Source organism: Loxodonta africana, chromosome 2, assembly GCF_030014295.1.
Source record: "Loxodonta africana isolate mLoxAfr1 chromosome 2, mLoxAfr1.hap2, whole genome shotgun sequence".
In the NCBI taxonomy this organism is placed as follows: domain Eukaryota; kingdom Metazoa; phylum Chordata; class Mammalia; order Proboscidea; family Elephantidae; genus Loxodonta; species Loxodonta africana.
This window is the reverse complement of record NC_087343.1, coordinates 139,166,738-139,188,300: the sequence shown is the minus strand read 5'-3', so window position 1 is coordinate 139,188,300 and position 21,563 is coordinate 139,166,738. Positions and strand designations below refer to the sequence as shown.

Here is a 21,563-nt window from a genome sequence, read left to right as displayed (position 1 = left end):
TTCCGGCTTTTGCAGGTTTTACTGTATTATGATTGTTTAGTATTGCCATCATTTACCTCCACTTCATTATGAGCTTTTTGGCCATAACAGTTGTACATGGTTTTTGTTTTTTTTTTTAAATGCTGCCTGGTCCTGCACCAACCTCACAATTCTTGCTATGTTTGAGCCCATTGTTGCCCAAGGGGCTTATATTCTAGCATAGACAATGTTCTGCTGCTGTCCATAAGGTTTTCACTGAGTAATTTTTTTTGGAAGTAGATCACCAGGTCCTTCTTCCTAGCCTGTCTCAGTCTGGAAGCTTTGCTGAAACCTGTCCACCATGGGTGACCCTGCTGATATTTGAAATACTGGAGGCATAGCTTAGCATCACAGCAACGTGCAAGCCACTGCAGTATGATAAACTGATAGACAAGTGGTAGACTTTTCCACTAAAGTACCCTTAGTGGCAGAGGCAAAACAAACATGTGTCTTTGGGTGTTGGAGTCAGGACTCAGCGTGGCCTGCCAGCTTCTCAAACTTCCTTGATGTCTGAAGAAACAACGTTGAAACTTAATTGTATTGAACTCCTCCATGTAGCAGACTCTCTGCTGAGCATCTTATTATGTATATTATCTCATTTAATACTTACATCATAATCCTTTGAGTTAGTTCTACTTAACAAGAAAGTTGAGCTTCAGAGACGCTAAAAAGCTGTACCTAAGACCACAAAGCTAGAAAAGGTGAAATCAGGATTTGAACTGAGCCTGACTAACTATAGAGCCTGCACTTTCAACAACCATATTTCTAGTAATGTCCAGAAGCTGCCCCCTCCATCCTCAGGTAAGATTGGCATTCAGGAAGATGCTCTCTGTGGTCTTGTGTCCATATGTATCTCAGTCTGAGAAGCGAAAAGTGGAGAGAACAGGTATCGTGGGGAAGAAAGAGAATACCCCAGGCCCTGGCTCTTTCTCCTCCCTCTGCACCCTCCAGGTAGCCACACAGGAATACAGGCAGGTTTTCTTGAGCACATTCTTCTAACCCCTGATACAGGAGATCTAGGAGCCCAGCAGGGCTAGGTGAAAGGTATATGGAGTCCACTGCATTGAGAAGGACCCAGGTATCTCTGGGACAAGCGAGGACCCTCATTTCCTGGGACAGTGATCAGCCTGAGAACAGAGCACGTGGGCTCCCCTGGCCACTGACATAAGGCAAGTTTTGGCACGTATGTTGTAATAACTGCACAGCTTCGTAGCATCCACTGAGTTTTAAATTTCTTTAAATTCTGCAGCATGTTTGTATACAAGTGAGTGATTCTCAGCACAATTGTGTTTTAGTTGGTCAGTTTGTCTTCTCTCCTGATAATATATTAATTCTCGGAGGATTATGTATAGGCATTTGCATTCTCTAATGTAGTTCTCCTCACTTTAAAAATCATATATCAGGAGCTGAACATGTTCTTCAGTATTTTCACAGTGATTCCTCTGGTTTCCAAGTCACTGTGAGTCCATCTTTCCATAGTCTGCTGTAGCTGGTGTCCCTGTTTCCCTTGTGGGCCAGTCAGGTGACTGAGATCAGTCAAGTGCCAAGACAGGCGTGCTCCAAGGCTGCCCCCAGATACTGTGCCAGCAGCCAGCCTTGCAGAACCTTCTGGTGGGGACCTCACGATCAGTATCACCCCATCTTTCTTTATAACTCTCTAAAGAAATGTAGAGTCTCCTACTAGGAAAACTGAGGACTAATACCTAAAAAAAAACTGGCAGAGGTATTTATCACAGAGGAAAAAAGTTCTATGGTGATGGTTTATTAGTATCCCCTTCTATAATAAAAACTCCAATGATACTATATAAGCTGCCACACCATGTAGTGTCCTTATGTTGTAACCACACATGGTATGGCAGCTTACATAATATCATTCATTGCTAAGTATTACTTTACCAATTTTCTCCCATACTCCCTCTTTTGCCCACCCCTGGTTTTGCAGAGGAATGAGAGGAAAGGAGGTTCAGCAGCGGTTCAGCTCTGATGAAATGCGTGGCTCTTGGTGTGGCAGATCTTATGTCATGTACCATGTGAAAGGTACAGCAGATGCTCTTACACACCGGACTTTGACGTGATTATCTGGTGTTTCCTTTTATGTAGTCATTAGCCTTGGAGTGTGGTATGCAAATAAGAGTAGTGGAAAATCCATTTAAAGATTGACCATGACATCACTGATAACCTGACATTGTCTGATACCCCCAGCTCTGTAAACCAAGATACATTGGGGGCTTTTTCTTCTTCACTTCTGAAATTTTCATCAGATTAAATACTCATCATGGCATTTCTGCCCCCAAATTATGATTCCAGTGAACAGCCAGGATAACATGGATGATTCAGTACCCTGCCCCTGGCTGTTGGTAATAGAGGAAGTAGCCAATAAGTGGGCGGGAGAAGGAGAATGCAGTAGGGCCAGAAAATCTCAGGAGCCAATGATTTCATTTCAGAATAATGCAGAGTTGCTGACTTTGCCCCAAACCATGTGTCAACATTCTTGTCTTTATGGGAAAGGTGGTAACAACCTAGAAAACAGTAAGGCAATTATGGTTGTATACCTTTTAACATTTAGTTGACTGTTCCTGAAACGGTAGTATAAGCAGAATAGAAAAAAAATAAAATCTTATACCTGTAATAGTCAAGGAAAATTTGCACTGATTAGCCTTTTGTAATTAAAATTATTTTCCCCACAAAAACACCATATAATAACCATGGTTTAGAAGGAGAAGCAACTTTGTAGATCATTTTGTCTAACCTCTTCATTTTAGAAATGAGGAAACTGAGCCCTAGAGAGGGGATATCCAGGTCCTTTCTACCCTTTTCTCAGTGCATGCTTTGAAAGCAAGAATTTTTGCAAACATAGGTTTTAGCATCCTGGATTTTTGCATGAGATCTCCTTGAAGCAAGACAGACTTGATCTGTTTGCATAGGTGCCATTTGTGGGAATTTACCTAGAGGAACCCTGGTGGTGCAAATGGTTAAGCACTTGGCTGCTAACCAAAAGGTTGGTGGTTCCAACCCACCTAGCAGCTCCGCGGGAGAAAGACCTGGTGTTCTGCCCCTGTAGAGATTACAGCCGAGAAAACCCTATGGGGCAGTTGTGGTCTGTCACATAGAGCATCACTATGGCTCAAAAATAACTTGACTGCATCTAACAAAAAAAGGTATGTTTGAACAGACATTTCCTATTTCACCATCTCTTAAGTGTTATAACTCAGGAAAGTAAGAGATGAAGTATTGTGAAGAAAAATTTGGCTCTGCAAATAGATCCTATTAGATTCCTGGTTTTGAAAGTGGTAGACCAAGCGAGAGGCAATTAAACAGTGAGTTCACTTGGTTTCATTCCTTGCAGAACGTCGTTCAGAAAAAACGAGCGATTGAAGGTGCTGTTTGGGTAGAATGCCTCTCCTCAGGGAGAAGGTATGGGGGGGGCGGGTGGGAAGGGAGTCAGCAATCCCACATGCCATTGCAGGAGCAGCTGGGCTTCTCACAGCCTCGCTTTCCCCAGAGTGCACTGCAGACCTGGTGCATTCTGGGAATTAGCACACCTTTTTCTGGAGGAGGCTGTGGGAATGAAGCTCACTGCTCTCCTAGCCACTGACCAAGATACTTGGAAGAACAGTTGCTTAAATGTTCTAAGGGCTTAAGAACCTTGAAGAAGAGTTAGACTAAAGGACTCTAGTGAGTCCCGAGTGACTACCTACTGAGTGGGGGGAAAACAGCTAAGGGTGTGCTGCTCTGGGAATCTGTAAGAGCGTGCAAAGCCTGTGGTATTAGGGTGGTACCTTATGGTATTAAAGATGCGGGGGGAGTGTTTGTGTATAAAGTATCATCTGTAAACTTAAATGGGAATACGCTTTCAGGCTTTGTAATGACAGACACATTTAATTTTATAAATAACTAGGTGCAAAGTTTCCTCAGAGGGGAGGATGTCTTAGTTATCTAGTGCTGCTGTAACAGAAATACCACAAAAGTAGGTGGCTTTAACAAACAGAAATTTATATCCTCACAGTTTGGGAGGCTAGAAGTCCGAATTCAGGACACTGGCTCTAAGGGAAGGCCTTCTCTCTCTGTTGGCCCTGGAGGAAGGTCCTTGCCTCTTCTGCTCCTGCGCAATCTGCACATGGCTTGGCATCTCTCTTCCCCCACCTCTGCTTCTCTCCCTTCCTTGTTTAACCCTTTTTATGTCCCAAAAGAGACTGATATAAGACATACACTGTACATTGATCCTGTCTCATTAACATAACAAAACCCCATTTCCAAATGAGATTATAACCCCAGATATAGGGTTTAGGATTTACAACACATACTTTTCAGGGGGACACAAATCAATCCATAGCATTCTACCCTTTGGCCCCCCCAAAATTCATGTCCTTCCCACATGCAAAACACATTCATCCCATCACATTATCCCAAAAGTCTTAAATGAACTCCAAGTCCAAAATTTAATCTGAATCGTTTAAATCAAATATGGGTGAGACATTAGGCATATTCCACCCTGGGGCAAGATTCCTCTTCATCTGTGAACCTGTGAAATCTAGAGTGCAGATTATCTGCTTCCAAAGTACAATGGTAGAATGAACAGGCACAAGGTAGACATTTCTATTACGAATGGAAGAAATTGGAGAGAGAGAAAGGTAATAGGGACCAAGCAAGTTCAAAACCCAGCAGAACAATTTACATTAGCTCTCAAGTCTTGAAAATAATCCTCCGTTCTCTGAGACAACCTGGGCAGTGGCCCTGCCTTCCAAACTCTGGGTTTTGGCCATGCCCTCTGGATTCTGGGTGGAGGCCCCTTGGCCCTGGGCTTCAGCTCAGCCTTCCAAGCCCACTGGCATGGAACTCTGTTGCTTCAGCTTTGGGCAGCCCCTTTCTCCTAATCTGCCTGAGTGGTGACCCCACCCCCTTGACCCTGGTAGGCCCTATTCTTCTGCTCCATGGGCATGGCAGCCCCACCCCCTCAGCTTTGGGCGATGGCCCCATCCCCTTGGCACTAGTGAAGGGCATTCCAGAACCAAGTTGGTGAAGATTTGACTCTTGAAACCTAGGAGGCCATGCTCTACCCTTTGAAACCGAGGCAGCCCTGCTTCTTCCAAGCTGCTCCAGGAATGGTTCTTCTCTTTAACAGGAGTACAACATGTGTAGCTCCTATGGTCTGTTTCCTGCCTGTAGAATTCCAAGAGGCCAATAGCATTCTTTCCTTTTGTTCTGTCTCTGTCCTCTTCAGTCCAAGCTGATGGGTTTTCTGCTGTGGTAATTGGTTAGATCCATAAGTCACAGACTTAATCTCTTTACCAAAAGATTGTGTAGCCACGTCCTTGGTGAGTATTCTAGGATAAGTGTCCTTAGTTTGCGCAACTGAAAATTTTCCAGATCTTCACGTTTTATTTTCCTTTTGCATAATTCATTTTAAGTCCATCTCTTTCCTTTCCCATTTAACTCCGTGGCAAGGAGAAAGGCAACCCCTTTAAGATCTTGCTTAAAAATCTCCTCAGCCGTATGTCCAAGTTCACCACTTACAAGTTCTACTGTCCACCAAACATTTGAGCATAATTCAGACAAGCTCTTTGCTACTGCATAGAAAGCATTGCTTTTCCCCCATTGTCCAATCACATGTTCATTGTTTTCTTTTAAAGCCTCCCCAGAAGCACATTTCATATCCACATTTTTAACGACATTCCGTTGCTGGTACCGTATGTGTTCTCTAGGATGATAGAGGCTTTCTCTATACCTCTCCTCATTTCCCTCTGAATCCTTACCAGAATCGCCTTTGATGTCCATAATTCTACCAACAATCTCTTTAAGGCAATTACTATTAGGTACCTTAAATCTCTTCCAGCCTTTACCCATTATCTAATGCCAAAACTGCTTCCACATTTAGGTATCTGTTAGAGCAGCACCCCACTCTCAGTACCAAATTCTGTCTTAGTTACCTAGTGCTACTGTAACAGAAATACCTCAAGTGGGTGGCTTTAACAAACAAATGTATTTTCTCACAGTTTAGGAGCCTAGAAGTCCAAATTCAGGTCACCAGCTCTAGGGAAAGGCTTTCTCTGTTGGCTCTGGAGGAAGGTCCTGGGCTCTTCTGAGCTTCTGCTCCTAGGTGATCTTCATGTGGATTGGCATCTCCCTTTCCCTATCTGTACTTGCTGCTTTTATCTCTTGTAAGATATTGTCTCAAGACATACTCTACACTAATCCTGCCTCATTAACATAATAGAAAATTCATTCCCAAATGGGATTATAACCACAGGCATAGAGGTTAGCATTTACAACACATATTATTGGGAGATACAATTCAATCCATAACGGATGGTGAAGCGAAGAGGATACTAACCAGAAAGCCCTAAGTGACCACAATACCATTAAGGCTTCTGAAGTCTTGAAACCTTGTTTGCCCGAGTCAGGTTTGACTGTCAAGAAGAGAATAAGCAATTCGTGAACTTTCCTTCCAGTTTGATAGGCCATCTATGCCTCATGCCAGCTTACCTGGCCCAGGTATATGTTTTCACCAGGGCTAGGCTGAGGGGCAGGGACCAGGAGTGTCCCCAGAAACACAGGCCGTTCTGCCTGCCATGGTCCACCTACCAGGCTCCTGCTCCCAGTGTGCAGCCTCTCTCCTTCCAATGCAGCTGCCTTTCTGGGCTTTAGGTACTCGTAGTAACAAATATTGACTGAGCCAGGACCTCCTCTGCAGGAACCTGGGGAGGCAGAGATGTATGTGTGTTGCCCTGCCCTCAAAGAACTCCAGATCCAGGGCAGGCATCACACATAGCACATGTGTATTTGTAGGACAGAAACTCATGATGGGTAGCTGTGGGTGAGTACAGCTCAGTGGATCAGACAGCGGGCCCTGTGAGAATCCAGAGAAGGGAGTATTCACCAAAAGTCAGCAGTGACTTCACACAGGGGCAGCTGGGCCTTCAGCTAGGCCCCTTAGGCAAGTAGGAGGAGAGGAGAGCATGTGACAGCCAGGAGGCCTGCACATGCCGTATGCCCAGATCAGTAGGGACGTTACAGCAGCATAGAATGGAGGGCTTACGGAGGCACTGGTAGGCGATGTTGCAGCAGTACTTGGGGCCAGACTAGAATCCACACTACCCAGAGAGTGACTCTGTGGGGGACAGACAAGGCACTAGGAGTCAGGAGACCAGTTCTCCTCCTGGCCTTGTCCCTAGTTATCTGTACACCCTTCAATAGCTACTTTATCTGTCCTAACCTCAGTTTCCTCAACCGAAAAATGGAGGGATTGATATTAGACTACAGCATGCCCAAGATACTTTCTAGGAGGGAAACACAATTATTTAAGGACTTTGAAGGTTTTGATCTGGGAGAGGATAGATGCAATGTAGTTTTTTAGGAAGACCGATCTGACAGACAGCCAGTCATATAGGTTGGTTTGGAGCACAAGATGGAGCCTGGGAAGGGAAGTGTGCAGATACCTAGTCATAAGGGAAGAATTGATCCCCCTTATATAATCTCAGAGGAAAGACTGTTTTTGTATAATCTCTGAGGAAAGACTGTAGAGAGAGAAGACGACTGGGCTGTGGATTTAGCTTCTGAGAACACCCAGAGGGAGAGAGGAAACAGCCATTCAAGGAAACAGAAACGAAGTAACTCAAGAGGTAGGAGGAAAACAAGGAGAGAATAGGATTTTAAGGAGCCAGGAGGACGAAAGCCCCGTAGAGGTAGGTGGTTAGCCATCTCTAAAGAGAGGTACTGAAGAAGACTGCTTTGCCGTCTTCTCTTTGGGCCTCAGCTAAGGCCAGGAGCCTGGGTTTGAAGCGCTAATCTGCTTTGGGATGGGAACATATCATAGGTATTCTGTCAGTATTTTGTGGGCAACTGAGGGAATGAGAGAAGCCTTGTGGGGCCCAGGAGGACTGCCCCAGGAATTGGCTCAATTTGCCCAAAGATTCCTTTCCTGAGCTCCACCCCCATTACCTCCAACTGCTGTTTAGAATAGTATGCCTAGAGGCCTCTCCCTGTGGCATCCTACAAAATAACCACTGCCCATGGCTGGAGGGGGTGGGGGTGGCAACTGAATATAGGTAGAAAATTTAACCCAGCTCTTCATCTTGGAAAAAGCTTTGGCCACCCTGAGAATTGGAGAACTTTCCTTCCCTTTCTCCTTAACTCTCCTCCCTGTCTTGTCTTTCTGTGACATGAGTATATATTTTGGAAGTTACTGTGGCTTCTGCCAAGGGTACCCTAGACCTGGCACATAATTTAGAACTCTTAGGGCTTTACTGTTATACATATTAAGTAAGATTTGGGCCACACTAACAAGCTGAACCATTCTGAGAAATTTTAATTTCTCCTGAAGTGGTAAAGCAGTTGTCACACTAGCGAAAACATGCAGGATGGCTTGTCCCTTGTGAGAACCACTGAGGTAATGTTTGTTTAAAGCTCCAATGCCCAGACTGCTTCCCTCAGGAGGTGCTGTATAAATAGATTTACAATCGCACCCAAAGACGGAATGCTCCCTGTGATAGTCACCCAATTAAGAAGTCATCCTTTCTTGTTCAGTAAAGAAGCAGGGAGGGGTAGGCTTGGCCCAAAGAACTTTTTCCTTCTCTAAAGTTATTTGGTAAAAGTAGAATATTGGCACACTGGCTACATTCTCTTTATTGTGAAATAATTTAAAAAAATCATTTTCACCTTTCACAAGGGTTAAAATTAGAATTGAATGAATCAGTTATGAAATAGCTAGAATGAAAATGCACGTTTGTAATTCACCCCACCCAAAATCACAGTTCTAAACATTGGATTCAAGTTTTTCAGGGAGAAGAGAAATAAAGGAGTCTGTCAGGAGATATTTCAAGGATGTAGAATTTAGGGGCAAGAGCACCTGTTAAAAAAGAACTGAGTTTGAGGGAGGGGTCATGTGGCAGATTCCAAGGGAACAATGAGGAAGAAATAGTGGGTGGGAGGGATGAGGAGTGGGAGGAGGTGGGGTACCACTTGGTGGGATCCAGGCCTGAGGCAGGGCCTTGAAAGGAAGAAGTAAGAATGTGGAGAGAGAGGAAGGGAGGAGTGAGGAAATAACTCTAAAATGAAAAAAAATAAATAATTTGTGCAAAACTAGAGAAGTGAGCAGCAGTATAGGTGGGCAAGAGAGCATGTGACTGGGGTAAGAAGACTTGTCAATTAATTTTGTTTGGTTTTGCGATTAACAGGAAGTACAATAGATGCAGAGTCCTTGGGTAGTATAAAGGCTCAGCTGCTAAACAAAAGGTTGGAGGTTCCAGTCTACCAAGAGGCACTTCAGAAGAAGGGCCTGGTGATCTACATCTGAAAAATTAGCCATTAAAAACCCTGTGGAGCACAGTTCTACTCTGACACACATGGGGTCAGCATGAGTCTCAAATCAACTCAAAAGGGCAGTTGGTTTTTATGATAGGGTGCTGGTCTCCAAAGTACTGTATAGACTTGTAGCCAATAAAATGGTGACTTTTGGAGGCCTCAGAAGCACTCAAGCTCTTCTCAAGCAGCATGAATGCAGGGACTCATAAACAAGGACATGCCATTGAGGAATGCTGCTGCTTTTCCAACTGCAAAAGCAGAGGCTGTCAAAGAGCAAGGGCCGTGTTGTGTTGGCATGGGCTTCTACCAGCTTTCTTACTGGGTTATGAAAATGATTTCCTCAAAGAGTTTGCAAGCAGCAGGTGATGAATTAGAAAGTTGTTAGTGTATTGTGCCATCCATTTTATGAAAGGCCAGTAAAATTTTGGTGAGAGGCTAAAGGAGAGCCATTCCTCCCTCCCAGTAACACTGTACTTAACTTCTGAGAGTTTCACTCATGAACAGGTCTGATAGTAAGCAGGCTCGCTGAAGAATTTCAGGCAGAGGGTTTTTATGAATAGAACTAGTATTAAATTATTTGGCTTACTCGACCATAGCTCTGACTTGATAGTCAGACTGATAACCCTAAGAAGTACAGGAGTGATTCCTTGACATTCACATCTTTGCCATGGATGCCAGCATGCTTTGGGATTGCCCCCTCTGTGCAGCTGGTTAAGGGCCGGGAAGAGGGGAAGTTTTTGTTGTGTTTCTCAGCAGCAGACCTTTAGCTGGCCTGTTTCAACATGTGTAAGGGTTAATACGGTAAATTATAATTGCTATTGGGAGAGGCAGCCCAGCTGAAGCCCGCCATGGCCCTCAGGGTTGCTGGGTAAACGGTCATTTTTGCCATCCTTAATTATTTTCTTTTCTTTCCCAAAGACTAGTTCTTATGTAAGATTATGGTGAATACACTAGTTGATTAAGTTTACCTTCCTTTAAAATGTAATTGGACCAAAATAAGAGAAAGAAGTAATAAATTGATTTTGTTGTTGTTGTTTGGTTCCTTGAGTTCCTTGAGTCTTCGGGCATTTTTGGAACGAATGAAGATATGGAGTGCCAAGTGGGCTATTTAATCACAGAGGGTAGGAATTGAGGGGGGACTGTTATATTTGGTAATGGTGCTAGGACATCACAAAAACTACCAGTAAAGTAGACTCTTAAACAGTAATATTGCCTGTTGCTTTCTCTCTCTCGCTCTCGTTTTTTTTTCTTTTTATCCTAATACTGTTGAAATAATCAAACCTGCTTTCATTATATATCTTTAAAGCTTCGGTTAGGCAGATTTTTTTTTTTTTTTTATATATATTGGATGCTGTTTTTTCTATTGCATGAATGACTCAATTGACTAAATGTAGGCAGCTACTAAACTTGGCAGTTTGTTGCCATCAGCATGCCCCTGGACAGGAAGCATTCAGTGTAGATATGACTAACCAGTTTCCAGGCTTAAAAATAAAATGGGGGATTTCTGGATAAAATAGATCTTTGTCATTCACTTCAACATGCCTGATAAAGTGTCAGAGTTCAAAGCCAGCCACTTTGCTTTCTCATTTTTTCCAGGCAGTTTCTTTACCTGATGTTTTCTTTTCTACAGATTGAAACTTATTTTACGGTGTTGGTTTTGTTTTGCTTCGTTTTAATGAAATAAGAGATTATTTGAACAGACATGAGAATTGGCAAGAGTCAGTATTATCTCCTCGTCTCCTTCAAAATCATCACCATCCTGAAGTGAGTAATAGTGAAATAATCTTCACCTTCCTATGAAGCAGCTTAAGCTAGAAAATAGTGAGACTGCGCCTGGCAGCTGTATAGGATGTATGACTTGTCTCTTGAATCTAAGGCTCACTTGAAGTAGCATTTTTCCCCCAAAAGTTACTTTCCAATTAATCTAGTGATTCCTTGATTTCTTTAGTCAGGTAGATCTTTAGGAACTCAGGGAAAATTGTACTATTTTCATAGACAACAAAAGGTTTTTTGGCATCTTGTTGCCTACAGCTACTGTTTCAGGACTTTTAACAATAACTCGGTATTTTTTTTTCTTGTTGTCTCCCCAAATAATGTAATTACCCATCCCTTCATCCAAAAAAAAAAAAACTTTCCTTTTTTCTTGCGTCTCTTCTAAGCAACGTTTTTGTCTTAAGTATTTAAAAAGTCTTGACACCACATTTTGTAGAAATGCTAAATTAGACACCGTTTATTAGACGAGAAGTGTCTGTAACACACACAAAAAGTGTTTAGCTTTCTGAATCTTTGCACTCTCTGCAAGTGTCTGGCCCTCAGCTTGTATTTGTTTTTCTAATAAGAAATGTGCCAAGGCAGAGGGGAACAGAAGCTGGCTGAATGGACATGGAAATAGAGGGAGGAGGGGAGGAGTGTGCTGTCTCATTAGGAGGAGAGCAACTAGGACTACATAGCAAGGTGTGTATGAATTTTTATATGAGAGACTGCCTTGATTTCTAAATTTTCACTTAGAGCACAATAAAAATTTAAAGAAAAAGAAAAATCTGCCAGGGAATGATGATTTAAAATATGAAATGTATACAAATATTTTTGTTAGGATAAAGTCACTAATAATTTTGGGGAACATCTCTAGGGACCCAACCAGATTACATTTGCCATAAATTTATAAAGTAAGGGATTATGATTACTGTACTTGGCAAAAGTGGCTGAGGTTCTGAAATGCCCCTGTCATTTCTCCTCCTCCCTTTATATGATGATGCAGGGCAGGGTGGCTCCTACTATGCTTCAGATTAAACCAAAAAAATAATAATAATGATCCATTACCGTTGAGTCAGTTCCAACTCATAGCAACCCTATACCAAAAAACAAACCAAACCCAGTGCCGTCGAGTCAATTCCAACTCATAGCGACCCTATAGGACAGAGTTGAACTGCCCCACAGAGTTTCCAAGGAGCGCCTGGTGGATTCGAACTGCCAACCCTTTGGTTAGCAGCTGTAGCACTTAACCACTACGCCACCACGGTTTCCAAGCAACCCTATAGCGTGAAAATCTGGCCTTTTGAGAATATAGGGATCCAGTGCTTTCAAATTCCGTATACCTGCTCTAATATCACATTTTCAGGGAGAAAACGGGGAGCTATTTACATAAGCCAAGCTTTCATTGAATAAAGTGATTTCCTGCTCTATACTGTTAATTTCCCCTAGTTTTGCAAACAGTAACTGTTTGATAACTGATGAAGTGTAAGGAAAAACCACAGTCCAGAGGATAAAGTGTTTTTGCAGAATTAAAACCTTTGTGGTTTTCGTGAGATTCATGGAGCATCCAAACATTGATACTTATTAAGCTTCTGGCCTCACTGTCTAGTTTTTCGGTGAGTAAGTAGTTGTACTATCCATGATGCCTGCAGTCAGCTAAAACCACACTGGACATTCATGATGTACTATGCATATGGGGCAGCATTTGGGAAGGCTTGGTAGGATCTTTTTGCCAGTTCCCTTTAGGGCCCTGTGTATGATACTCAGTCCTCCTAGCCTGTGTTTTAAATCACAGCAGCCAGGCTGCTTGGAGCAGACAGACCCCTGGAAAAGTCTTAAACCAGCGCAAGAATGTCTAGGCCAGAGAGAGCTATGACAAGGATAACTTCCCACTCTGTCAAAGTGTAGTAGAAACTGAAGTGAGTTGTCCTTCACATTTGAGTGAGATGTGCTTTATTGTTGAAAACCTTCTGGTACATCTAGTGGCAGCAATGAAAAAGGGAGTATTCTGGGGATACTTGTGTTTGAAATGCCTGTTTTTTCTTTCCTTTTTTTTTTTTATTAGTTTTTTGTTTTGCCACAAAAGCATCTCTTCATTTCAGTTCCGTGGAATTGTACATTTATGGAGTTCTTCATGGGTTCCAGCCACTGGGGCATGAATCAGCCTAGAGAAGCTTATCACTAGTTAAGTCTAGTTTAAAACAGAAAGCAATTTTTAGGAGAAAGATTGGAGAAGAGAAAGGTATTACTTGACTAGGGGACAGAGTAACAGTGGGTAAATCCAAACACAAAGCTCTTCGGGCTACACAAAGGATGCCTTTGAATGCCGTTTAATCGTATAATGTTCTTAAAACAACTAGAAACCTAGCTTTCATTGGTTAGTTTATACCTAGAAGGTGACAAACGGACTTTGTCAGACCAACTTTGACAGCAATTAGAGAAAGCATCAACTCTCCTTAATCACATACATACATGCCCTGAAGTTCTATCAAATAATGGTTGATAAAGACAGGCTGTTGGTCACAATGACCTGAATTATGTCTGGAAAGAAAGTCTTGCCTCTAAGACCAGAAGAGCCCAAGACTGTGGCCCTTTGTATGCTTGAGTCCAGAGGCAAAGGAATACCTGTTACTTGGAGGCCTCTGTTGACCCAACACCAGCCTCAGTTAGTCCCAGACTTAAAAATGTATAAACATGTTTCAGATTCTCTCTCTCTATAAGAATTCAGTAAGCCATAAATTGGCTCAAGAGAAGATGACTCAGTCCCTGGCCCCTGGATGCTTTTATAAAGATGCCATTAAAACCTTGGAGAACCGGAGATTAACATAACCTACATTTGGAATCTGGAATCTTTATCCAGGCATTCTGTAGCTTCCTTTCTTGCCTCTATTTTGTGACAGCAGCAATTTAATGAAATAAATATAGTCTACTCATCGATGGTAAACACTTGGTATGCCAAAATTAAATTCCCCTTGACATTAGGTAAGGTCCCTAAAAATTTGTTTAAATATGGTTTCTAAATTTTGGTGAAGACAGTATGGTATATGGATTTATTTTATTCTGTAGAATATAGTGAAGAAAAAAATTTATTTTGATTCACCAACAGGGAAGATGTGGCAGAATTCATTTTGGGTATTTGTTATAGAATATGTCCTCCATTGGAATGTGGTTAGAGTTCTGGCATTTGTGTATTTGTATGTTTCAGGGAAATAAAGGTACAGAGAATTACTTGTCCTTTGCTATATAAAGACTAACTGTACAGATGACAGCTTAAAAATACTGTCTGAGACCACATTTCATGTCCAACAGTAGCATCTGTTTCCTTCATTCCAAGATCAACAAATGACATTAAAGATGGATGCTAAAAACGTGAGAGAAAAGCCCTTCTTTTCAGCAAATCCATGAACTGCCCTTTCCAAAGCAGGGTAAACTGAATGGCACAGATTGAAGAATTAACAGGAGACTAGTTTAAGGGGGAAACTGTTCAGTTGGGGTAGATTTAATTTTCAGATTTAGAAAATCATTCAATTCATACATTCAAAAGACTTCTTTCATTTTTCCCCTATACAGCATACTTTCTATAATATACATTGTCTTATATTTTGGAGATAAATTCAGTATATTTTCTGCTTTTTGCAGCAATGAGACTATTAGAAATCATATCAAGAGCACCATTTCAATAAAGTAGGTTGTCTTTCTCCATAGAAACAATGTTTTAATTAAAAGTTCTGTTATTTAGCCAGTGAAAGCTGTGAGTTTGATGGTAGTTTTGTGAATTATTACATAGGTAAATGACAAAGAAATAGAAGTTGCCAAGGTGTCTTAGGCTGGGTTCCCTGGAGACCTAAAACCAGTAAAGCGTATAAATATATATAGAAAGATTTATATCAAGGAAAAGGCTAAAAAAAGAAAAAGTTCTGATATTTATCAAGAACTGAGTATCACTAACTGCTAGATATGATCAACAGAGAGCAAAGATAGGACTTTAAACTTTGCTAATCATCTGAGCTGGTAAAATAACATTGCTGGTATTGTAACATGAGCATTAAATATGCTCTAAGTGTTTGTGTGTGTGTTTGCAGATACTATATGGCTTCCAGTCTTTTGGAAAATTAACCCAGATGCCATAAAAGTACAAATTGACCATTATAAATTGTATCCTAATATATTTTTACTTTTCCTTCTCAGCCTGTTAGACATACTTCCTTCCCTTTAAAACAAAAACCACACTAAATAGGATTGCCCTTACTTAACATACCAACAATGTCTTCTCAATAGTAGCTATATTCAATGCTCTTATAATACTCCAAAATAGAGCAAAGGGATTCATCCCTTTATCTTTCACCATATTGGGCACTTCATCTACCAAGACATGTCTCAGCACATGGAGAAGCTGGTTTGGAATTTTTTTAAGATCACTTCAAAACTTTCCTCAGCAGAGATACCAAGACAGATATAAGACAAGAATCTGACTAGGTGTAAGTAGATTTTTTAGTTCAGAGTCTACAATAAAGTATCTGATTGGTCTCAAAGATTTTACAGAACGGAATCTTCTGAGTATTTTGGGTAATGTTTGCCCTATAGGTATCTCTTCAACTGTGGAGAAAGTACATACAATGGTTTGTAATAACAAAGTACAACTTTGCAAAGTGCATCAAAACATTATTTCTGTATTATTGTGTTAAAGATATTGTAATGTGTCTGAAAGCATTTCTTTAATGTGTTTTTTATGCACAGAAAGGTACACCGTATACAATATACTAAGGCAAACATTTGACTAACTGACGTTAGGTACAAACCGTACCTAACTGTTCGGATTTAACGTACAACTTCTACTTAAAGACAGATCTAGGAACAGAGCTCATTCATAATCCGGGAACTGCCTGTATTCAAAAGGATAGGGGTTTAGGATATTGCTCAGCTAGATACAGGATAAAGGCAGTGGTTCAGTGGTATAATTCTTGCCTTCTGTATGGGAGATGGGGTTTGATTCCTGACAAACTAGGAAGAAAGACCTGTCCATCTACTTGGAAAATCAGCCAGCGAAAACTCCATGTATCACAACAGTCTACTCTGCAACTGGTCATGACGATGGTGCAGGACTGGGCAGCATTGGGGATGTGGTTGCCACGAGTTGGGGGCCAGTTCTGCGGCAGCTAACAACAGATGCAAGATGGCTTTTCAGGTGAAAAGAGAGATTTCAGCAAAGATTCTAGGGTGGAAAGATTCAGAAAGATTTGATGCCCCTGGTCCTTTAAACCGGGCCAGGAAATTACCAAATATGGGAATGGCCCAGTGGTATATTGGAGAGGATCTGCCCCAGGCCCTTAAGTGTTACCAGAGGTCAAATTTTTCCTGAGAAGCTGGAAATCTGAATTTTCAAGTCAAAGTTCCCAGATTTATGTGTTTTCTACTAATTAGCAAAAAATTTAAAACACTACAGGGGCCCATTTTCGGGGTAATGGAAATGTTCTGGAATTAGTGATGATGGTTGCACAACATTGTAAAAATACTAAAAACCGTCAAACTGTACACATTTAAAATAGTTACAGTGGTGAATTTTATGTTATATGAATTGTATCTCAATTTTAAAAAAGTATTATAGGGGCCCAACCAAAACATATTACCAGCCAAAACTTTGTAAACTCTGATTTAAATGGAGTAATTTCTATGTACTGCCTTTGATATTCCCAGCATAAGCACCTTTCCACAGAGGAGCGATGGAGCACAAGTTAATGGGTATTGTGTCAGATTGTGACGCTGTCTTAACCCGTGGGCCTCCGTTTCCACCTGTGGTCTCTGAGGCCTCTTGCATCTCCAGCAGCCCAACTGGTGGTAGAAGTTGTGAGAGGTGGAATGGTGGCCTTGATTCTGGAGCAGTGAATGACTAGGTAAAAAGACAAAGCTGCAAAAAGTAGGGGCTGCCGGGCTATTTTAGAGAAGTGATTTGTTATTTGGCAGCTAGTCATAAAACTGATCGGTTATGTTATGTTTTTCGCCAGAGTTTATTTTATCCAGATACCAACCATTAGGGAAGTAATCCGTCTCCAAGACAGCGTGTTAATGTATTTAGGGAAATGTTTTTCAAGTCTTGCAGGAGAACAACTATAATGGTCTTTTTAGTTATTTTCTTTAACTGAAAAATGACTTTAACATACCAAATACATGCCATCAACATCGAAGGATTATAATTATTTTAGCAAAACTATTTACCTTTATGGCTTTTTTTTTTTCTTTTTGGCTTTATTATTTTAATTACTCTAAATATAACTGTAAATTAGCCAATTTCAATGAAGGAAAAATATAAAACTTTATATATTACATTATATCCTAACTTAATCTTCAACTTTTGGTTTCTTAATAAACTAAAGAAGAAAGATAGATTTTATGCCTTTTTAAATGTTCAGTTTCTCATGGATTAATTCTAAAGAAGAAATGGACTTTTTTTTTTATCTTAAGAAAACAATATTTATCCTAAAAGCAGAATTATCTTACTGTCTCTGCAACATGTGGGTTGGTTATTCAGTAATTTTTACCATTTCCAGGTGTTATCAAGAGATGATTTTGGGATGCCTATCTTTGTCCCTGGGTGGTGTGAACAGTTAAGATACTGGGCTGCTGACTGAAAACTTAGAGGTTTAAGTCCACTCAGGGGCACCTCCGAAGCAAGGCCTGGTGATCTACTTTCAAAAACCTCAGCCATTGAAAACCCTAAGGAGCACAGTTCTACTCTGACACACGTGGGGTTGCCATTAGTCAGGGTCAGCATGATGGCCACTGGTTTTTGTCCTTGACCAATGCAAATGCTTGATGCCCTCTCTGGGTTGCTAACTAAAAGGTTTGGAGATTCGAGTCCACCCAGAGGCTTCTTGAAAGAAAGGCCTGGTAAGCTACTTCTGAAAAATCAGCCATTAAAAACCCTATGGAGTACCTTTTGTATGAGAGAGTGACTTGATTTGTAAACTTTCACCTAAAGCATAATAAATAAATTTTAAAAAAAGAAGAAGAAGCAGGAGATCAGAGTGAGTATCAGGAGATGTGATGATAGAACCAAAGGTTGGAGTGATGCACTTTGAAGATGGAGGAAGGGGCCATGAGCCAAAGAATGCAAATGGCTTTTAGAAGCTAAAAATGGCAAGGCAATGGATTCTCCCCTGAAGCCTCTGGAAGGAATGCAGTACTATTCACATCTTGATTTTAGATTTCTGACCTCCAGAACTGGAAGAGAATAAATTTGTGTTGTTCTAAGCCAAAAAAAACCCTATGGAGCACAGTTCTGACACACATGGGATCGCCATGAGTTGGGTTCAACTTCATGGCAAATGTTTTTTGTTTTTTAAACCGGATTTTTCATTATGAATTGACATGTTTAGAGTAAACTTTTTCCAAATGCTTACATTGGCATATTCATTTCTTCTTTAAGAATATTTGTGATATCCCTAATTAATAATAACATAATTTATTTATAGTCTCTTGTGTTTTATTACTCCCTACTCCCCTATCTCCACACCCCACCCTACCCCCCCCAAAAAAACCTGGGACATTTTTATTATCTAGTAAATACGTATTAAAGATTAAGCATTTATTATGGTAAGGGATGAATAGTAAATTGTAACCTGTCGCAAGGACTTCAGTCTCTAATAGGAAAAATGGAAGCAGATAATGAGTGTAAAACAGTTTGTAATAGGAGTTAAAAGACAGGATAGAGCATTTCTGACTGGGATAGTCAACAAAGGCATCATGGAAGGACCAATGATGTCTCCCCTGCTTCCTTCATATTTTTGCTCAGCTCTCACTTCAGAAGGGTCTCCACGGACCACCCTGAATAAAATAGCAGAACAACTTCTCAGCTCTTCACACCCCCCACCATCATATGCTTTATTTTCCTCCTAGCCCTTATCACTACTTGATGTTTTTATACTTATTTGTGTCTTATGTCCCCCTGTATAGAAGCTGTGCATCCTGAGAACAGGCACTTTGCCTGGCATGCACGTAATACCAGTTGGCCGTTGAGTCAACTCTGAGTCGTGGAGACCCCATGTGTGTCAGAGTAGACCTGTGCTCCACAGGGTTTTCAATGGCTGATTCCACGTATTGCAAGGCACCCCTGGATGGACTCAGACCTCCAACCTTTCCATCAGCAGCTGAGTGTGTTATCCGTTTGCACCATCCAAGGACTCCTGGCACACACTAGGTGTGTGCCAAATAAAAATTTGTTGAATGAATGAACGGGAGAAGGCTTTTCTGTCATAAGCCTGTTTACTGTGTAGAGCTCCTAACTGGCATGGAAAATCCCAGTTCAGCTCTCTCCCAGGACCTTTGTTAAGTTGGCAAATTTACCACCTCTCTGCGTCCCAGGTGACACATTCTGCAGGAATTAGGGGGAGATTTTGATGCCCAAATAGAGCTTCCTGAAATTTGTGACTAAATAACAACTTTTATGAAAAAAATTATTATTACTCTTAACCTTCCTACCCCCTCTCTGCAGACCCTCCATAGAAACTTACTGGCTATACACAGTTTGTGTTTTAAGTTATCTCTAACATCCACAGGACCCATACACATCCTTGGGTTTCTGACATATACAGGAACACAGCTGGGTGCTAGGAGAGTAACTAGCTGGTAGGAGTTTTATAAGTCTGCTCTGGAATATATTCACATTTATTTTTGTGAGGTGGATGTTGCATAACCCAATGCCTATGGGGCTCAAGAAATGAACATAAATACATGAAGGTGGCCAGGGGCGGGGAGAGAGGCCTGCAGCGAACTGGAAAAGGTAGTCTTCTCCTAAAGGGGAAGTTTCAGTTTAACGCAAGACCGTTGTTGCCATGTAGGAATGTGGACCCATTTGGTCAGGTCTTCTAATTGTTAAAAGGATGTCAGAAACTCAGATTTTGGGGTTGAATTTTCCAATTTTCAAACATGGACCACTAATTCTAAGACTTATAACACCGTGCAGGCCACGCAATGGAGTCCTTAGGTTACAGCCCTCTTAAGGCATCCTGATCTAAGTAAACACAGGGAGATGCCTGAACATTAGCAGGGGAGAAGAGGTTAGACAGAAGGGTAGACACCACTTCACAGAGAACTTAAATGTCCCACTGGAAATACCCAGCGGTGAACAATGCTGCTTCTGGAAACCTCTGGGGGGTTTTGGGGTGGTTTTATCCTAGAATTTCAGAGCTTCAGGGTGTCTTGATACTTGGAATGAGATAGTTCACATGAAGGCCCAGTAAATCCCACCCTGCCATTTGTTTAACTTTAACTAGCTCTAGCCCCTAGGATGTTGACATGCTATAAAATGCTCGACTAGCTTTATATTTTAATGCAGTTTTGGGGGAAAGGCTGTGACAAGAATGTTGGGAGGTTGTGCCAAGATGCATATTTGAGAGATGCCCAAGTAGAGGCCAAGAGGTTACTGATCCTAAAATACTCAAACAGATGGGCTTGTGATATTTGCATGGAAGATTCCAGAACACATGCTGTAGGGATTGAATTAGCTAAAGATAGTCACTTCATACAAAAGTGGCTGTTTTTCTGTATGTTCTCGCAAAGGATAGGGAAGGAAAGTAGTAGATAAAAAAAGAAAACCAAACCCACTGCCGTCCAGTTGGTTCCAACTCATAGCAACCCTATAGAATAGGGTAGAACTGCCACATAGGGTTTCCAAGACTGTAACCTTTTCGGAAGCAAACTACCACATCTTTCTCCCATGGAGCAGCTCGTGCTAGTGCTATAGATTAGCAGCCGAGCACTTAACCACGGTCCCATCAGGGCTTCTGTAGACAAGAAAAGAAAATTCTATAGAAGTATCTTTCATGTAGATTCCTCTCCCTTAGAACAAAAAGTATTTTACATTTCATATGTAGGGTTATGTTTTTATCCATAGAGTACAAGTAAATTCGTTTGTTAAGCTCTCGATACAAGAATTGAATTAATCTCCTGATACATCTTCATGACTTGCTGTAAAAGATATTGATGGGTTGCACTGGAGGCAGATGAGAGCACTGGGGTTTAGATCACTTCATGCTAGCTGGAAGGCATGTGTTACACACTTTGAAGAATATAGAGATGAATAGACATGGTACCTTAGACATCAAGGATCGTAGTCAATTAAAATAAGTTGGAAATTTGACTATCCCACCAGGCAGAAAAGCACATTAGAAGATTGTTGTTAGCTACCATCAAATCAGGCCAGATTCATGGTGACCCCATGCACAATGGAACAAAATGCTGCTTGGGTCCTGGGACATCCCCATGATTGGTTGCAGATCAGACCCTTGTGATCCACAGTGTCTTCACTGACTGATTTTCAGAAACAGATCACCAGGCCTTTCTTCCTAGTCTGCCTTAGTCTGGAAACTGCCAAAACCTGTTCAGCATCATAGCAACAGGCACTCCGCTGCAGACAGATGGGTGGTGGGTGTGCATGAAGTACATTGGTCAGGAACCGAACCGAGATCTACCTCCCAGAAGGTGAGAATTCTACCAGT

General features: G+C 41.4%; 1 protein-coding gene across 4 annotated transcripts in view; it reads left to right on the top strand.

The window, feature by feature from the left end:
- TNFAIP8 (TNF alpha induced protein 8) overlaps positions 1 to 21,563 on the top strand; it is a 131,559-nt gene that overhangs the window by 90,863 nt on the left and 19,133 nt on the right. The window contains exon 2 of one of the 4 annotated variants that reach the window (XM_023548887.2): positions 10,949 to 11,082. The exons of 2 other annotated variants lie outside the window; for them this stretch is intronic. In XM_023548887.2, coding sequence (XP_023404655.1) covers position 11,082 — 1 coding nt within the window. In that variant the 5' untranslated portion in view covers positions 10,949 to 11,081. Of the gene's footprint in view, positions 1 to 1,029; positions 1,188 to 10,948; positions 11,083 to 21,563 lie in introns of those variants that run through there. One more of the 4 variants, XM_064276010.1, reaches the window with a different exon arrangement.